At 39.7% G+C, this 5,000-nt stretch overlaps 1 protein-coding gene across 1 annotated transcript; it reads left to right on the top strand.

Moving 5' to 3' along the window:
- The first annotated feature begins 867 nt into the window (after positions 1 to 867).
- NPS (neuropeptide S) lies at positions 868 to 4,751 on the top strand. The gene is made up of 3 exons (XM_032492052.1): positions 868 to 998; positions 2,005 to 2,086; positions 4,572 to 4,751. Exons 1-3 carry the CDS (start codon positions 868 to 870, stop codon positions 4,749 to 4,751), a joined length of 393 nt encoding a protein of 130 aa, XP_032347943.1.
- The last annotated feature ends 249 nt before the right edge of the window (positions 4,752 to 5,000 follow it).

Genomic DNA, 5,000 nt, shown 5'->3' with positions numbered 1-5,000 from the left:
CACCAAAGGAGATGGTCAGCCCAGGGCAAAATCCTCGTGAGCCACTTTTGGGCACAGTTTTATGGAGGCTTCTGGCTCCAGCCCCATTTCCCCCTCCATGAAATGCCCAGAATCCACCCCACTTTTCAGGCATCCAGTGCTTGGCTTTCTATCTTCTCACCACCATCAAATCCTGCTTGAAAGAAACACCTTGCACCAGACATTTAAAGGTTAGGGTGGGTCCCAAAGACGGGTCTTCCCTCCACTTGTCTTGAGGGTAAAGAGCCAACCGTGTGCTGGGAGTTGTGTCAAGGAAGAGGTCCACGGGGCTCAGCATTAAGCAAAATACTTGTTCAACCTTTGTTTTCCAAAAGTGCCCCTCAAGCCTCTGTGTTGTGCTGGTTCCCTCAGTCAGGGGGCCTTCTGCTTTACCATCTTTTTTGAATAAATATGTGGTCTTCTGCCAAAGCAGAAGTTGTCTGGACTTGGGACGTGGGGAGGGGAGGTGCGATTGAAGTGTCTCCTAAAAATCCAGCTGATTGTCCTTTTTTTACTGCCACCTTCACCACATTCGAAAATAACTGTTGCCATGAATACTTGTCTGTTGAGGATCTGTTACTAAACTACCATTTTAATGGGCACCTTTCTCAGATTTACTCCATCAGTTGCTCATCGCTCAACAAAACCCTGTTGCTGTCACCTTCTCTCCCATTCTTTTTGTTCTTGGGGTGCTATCTCCCAGCCTCCATATGATGCCCCCAAAAGGATTTTGATCAAAGGTGTTGGGTCACATGCCCCAGCTCCCAGCCTGGCACTAATTTCTGTGATCTGGATTCTCTTGAGAGTTGGGTCGCCTGCTTCTCCTTGCGGAAGGCACAGTTTGACGACATGATTGACAGCTATGTGAGAATCATCCCGAGTAGAAGCTTTGCAGAGAAAGGATGTGGACTGACAGATGGGCAGCGAATGCCTCAGACAGAGGGCAGCTCTGTCCTCCAAAAAGTGCTGATCTTGACAAGGCAAGGGTTTTCCTCCATTGCTCTGTAGTCAAAAAATGTTGGCTCCATCTCATAAACACTAGTTATCTGAGCAGAAAGCACCTCCCCTGGTGTTTCCCTCCGTTGTAAGCCTCAACAACATCTGTTCACACACAGCGCTTCTGAATCCGCTTCTTAACGTGGATGCCCATTGGAGGGCAATGGCAGCAGAGGCTTCCTGGAGAAATTCCACGTCCTAGAGGGAACAAGGAGGCCACAGCAGGCAGGCTCTCCCAGAGTTCTGGGCTGGGGACTTTGGGGGTGAACATAGAAAGGAGGGAGATAACGCCCTTCCTTTATTTGAATGATTAATGGCAAAGAAAGGGTGGGTGACATTTGTTTCTCTGCTTTAATCTCCAATGTCCTAAAAAAGAAGGAAATCTATTGTAGAAAGCTGAATTTGTGCACATTGCTTGGGTGGATGCTATTTATTTTTGTAATGATTCCTTTTGTGTTAATCTGTGAAAAAAGGATGTCTGGATATACAAGGAAATACTGTTATCCTTCCTAAGTGTTTAAACTCTGAGCTAAACAAACTTTTGGTTCCTTTTGAGACCTCTGACCACCTATGTCACACAGATGTGGTTTAGAAGATAATGCTTTTGAAGGGCATTTTTAATGGCAAACTTTAAATGAAGTCAATCGTTGGTAGCTCAGTGACAATGCCTGTGTTATTGTCCTTTTCCAACTTAACAAGAACAAAAGGCCACGGCCAGACCAATTAGTCACATATGATGGGACGTGATGATATTTCTACTGCTGAACTTTTCTGGTATAAAAGGATCTCCCAGGGAGGATCTGACAGTAAGAGTGAGGAATTTAGCAATAAAGTCGCTCATCTACAGAGATTTTGGGAAGTCCATAATGACTAGGTAAAAGACTGCATTTTTCCCCAAAGAAAAATATTGAATTTGTATATGCTTTTAAATTTATACTTGCCTAAATAAGACTATTCTGAGGGTTTTTTTTTTTTTTTCCTACCCTGCAGCTCGTTAAAATTCAGTCTTATTCTACTTCTGTTGATTTCTACAATGCCTGTGTTCTGGTGTTACCCAGTTCTGTCTCCTAAGGTAAGAGTTTTGCCTCTCTTTTTTGATGCTTGACTAAATGACTAAAATTGTGGAGTATGTAAATTCAAAATAATCTCAAGGCATACGTGACAGAAAAGTAATTTCCCTTATTATTAGAGCTTACAATGAAAAAAATATAAGTCAAGTCATGAAGTTAGTGAAAAGAAATATTTATGTGACTATAGATAATACAAAATAGATTAAAATGTGTTTTGAATTATTTAGGAGTTGGCCTTTGCATAGGAAAATATTCATTTCAATGTAAAATGTAAATTGTTTTGCCTATGACAAATTATTTGTTCCACATGCTTTCAACTCATAATCAAAGTGAACATTTAACCATTGAAAACTATATTAAAAATGCAATGGATTATTTTTCAGAAATAGCAAATTTCTTAATTTTACAAAGATGGTAACTTTTTCATGTACAGGATATAGGTAATATGCCGGTTCTCAATGAAATATCATATAAAATATTAACTCATATATTTATTCAAGAATATAGACTGAACTCCTAACAATATTCATTGAGCTGTTCAAGATACTCAGAAAATGAATTTCTTTGGAATTTTTAGTGCTAGTTCTGCACGGTATTTCAGTTGTTTTATGTCAATACTTGGTTTAACATTTTTAAATATCTTTTGTCACTGAGAGCATTTTCCACTTCACCTTTCTTTCACTAAAACTTAACCTGAAATCAATGTAATTTAGGAAACCACTTTTAGGATAATGAGATGCTACATGAATCTTAAATAATAAATACATGTCCAAATATAATGATCTAACTATTTTTCCTACGGGTCCTCTCACTAATCTTTGCATCTGTCACTTTTCTATTTCTTGTTTATTGACGCCAGCTTCTTTTTCCGTTTTACTCCCACGAGCATTCCCTACTGATTCAGTCATTGATTCTATAAGACGCCGCATTGATCATGTTGATGAGTCACAATCCACAAATCAGTGCATTTTCTCGAGTGTCTTCCTAATTGCTTTCTATTCTTTCCCCTGAAGTTTTGTTCATGACAATTCTGTTGAACAAGAAGCACTTGTGAGCAACTTTTTTTTTAATTAAGAGTGTTCTTTCTTCTATTGTTCTTATCAGATCTCCTTGTCCATAAATGAAATGTCTGTTCCTTCAAGGCATTTTCCATGTTTCTAATTTTTCATGTGACAGTTTTGTTCTTGTTATAACCCCATCATGTAGTAATGGTGCCAATTCGACTCGTTAGGGTGAGTGATTATGTGGACCAAGGACGTATAGGCTTCTATAATACTTGCTGTGAACTTCATAAACTTTATCAATCAGGCAAATGCAGCATATTGTTCAGTTAACAAGTCTGCTCGACGAGGGGTCCCTTCATTGATTAACAAAGTGCATCAGTATCTTTTTGGGGATGTTTAGTGATGTTTTGGGGATCTCATAACTAGAACTGCATGCTGTATTTCTCCAATATAAATGTGATATCATGGGAATTTCTGGAAAGAACTGTAGACTTGTGATTTCATTGCTTGAAATGACTCATAGGCCCCTCCTTGCTGGGGATTTAAAATAGATGGCATCATATCACACTTAGAGCGCCTTTGTTAACACAGGGTAAAACACTGTGTAAGAATTATTGACTGGTTTTCCCATGACCAATACTTCTGGAATTCTCTGACTCTTCCCAGATGCCTCGACTCAAATCCCTGCTGTATCTGCAAGCCATTTAATTAATTTCCTCACTTAAAGGAAATTAAAACTGAGTAAACAGTAGTACCTACTCCACAGAGCTTTCTGAGGGGACACAATTAGGTGATGCCCATAAAGCATGTGCACGAAGAAGACCACCGATCGCCCCTCTGCTCTTGTACTCGGCTTCTTCATCTGCCAAGCCTGGGGTTCAACTGCAGGTTCTCAATGGCCAATTTGAACTCTAAGAATCCAGTCTTATCTCTTCCGTGACCAAGCCTCCCCTACACTATCCTACATTATCCAGGCCACTGAACCCCTGATGAGGAGGTAAACCAAATTGAAAAGACGAAGATGTCAACTTTCAAGTTCAGGTAGAAAGACATCCTCGTGGAGAAACTTGGCAAACGGCCCAGGACAGGCCCCAGAAGGAAAGTGGTTCCCACTGAGACCTGGAGTTTTGCCATCATAGGTTGTTTTTCTTAGTGAATTAAAAAAAAAAACTATCCCCAAGACTAATTAATACCACTTGAAAGATTCTTTATAAAGTAATAGTGACAAGATAAATGCACCGTGAATGATAAAATACTGAATAGCAGTAATTACAGAAGTCGTGTAAAAATTTGACAAGGGGAGAGACAGCTCCAAATAGTATTCTGTATTTTGGTAAAATACATAATGTATTTTAGCAAATCCCTCCCTAAGTATTAGATATACTGGATTTATTGCCATGAGATTTTGAAAATTGCTACTATTGAAATAAGCTTTTAACCCTAAAGCTGTGTTCCCTCCCTCCTCCCCCATCTCAATTGTCAGGGGTCTGGAAAATCTGATTACTTTCTCATCCTGCTGAACAGCCACCCAGCCAGGATGGACAGGAGCGAGACACTAGATTTTCTACAGCCCTTGTTGGAGAAGATGTCTATGAAAAGGTCCTTCCGCAACGGAGTCGGCACAGGGATGAAAAAAACTTCCTTTCGAAGAGCAAAAACATGAATACGTGTGCAAAGGACTCTGGGAATTAATCTCAGACTTTGTCTGGTGCAACTAACGTGCTGCAGGTCGGTTATATCTTTTTCACTAAGTAATGGTCTGCTCTTGGTTCTTGAAAGTCTTTTCTCTCAGTGTTGATACAGAATAAATTAAGTTAAAAAAATGTAAACCTGTGTCAAACTTTGACTGTGAGAGAATAAAATATTTATGTGATCAGTGAGTAACTTTCCTGAGTAGGGAAGGGCACATTTG

This window comes from Camelus ferus, chromosome 11, assembly GCF_009834535.1.
Source record: "Camelus ferus isolate YT-003-E chromosome 11, BCGSAC_Cfer_1.0, whole genome shotgun sequence".
Classification (NCBI taxonomy): Eukaryota; Metazoa; Chordata; class Mammalia; order Artiodactyla; family Camelidae; genus Camelus; species Camelus ferus.
This window is presented reverse-complemented; position numbering and strand designations above follow the sequence as displayed.

Coding starts and splice junctions, on each gene's coding strand:
- NPS (XM_032492052.1), top strand. CDS start 868: ATGATTGACAGCTATGTGAGAATCATCCCGAGTAGAAGCTTTGCAGAG. Junction 999..2,004: donor AAAGTGCTGATCTTGACAAG/GCAAGGGTTTTC, acceptor CCTACCCTGCAG/CTCGTTAAAATTCAGTCTTA. Junction 2,087..4,571: donor ACCCAGTTCTGTCTCCTAAG/GTAAGAGTTTTG, acceptor CTCAATTGTCAG/GGGTCTGGAAAATCTGATTA.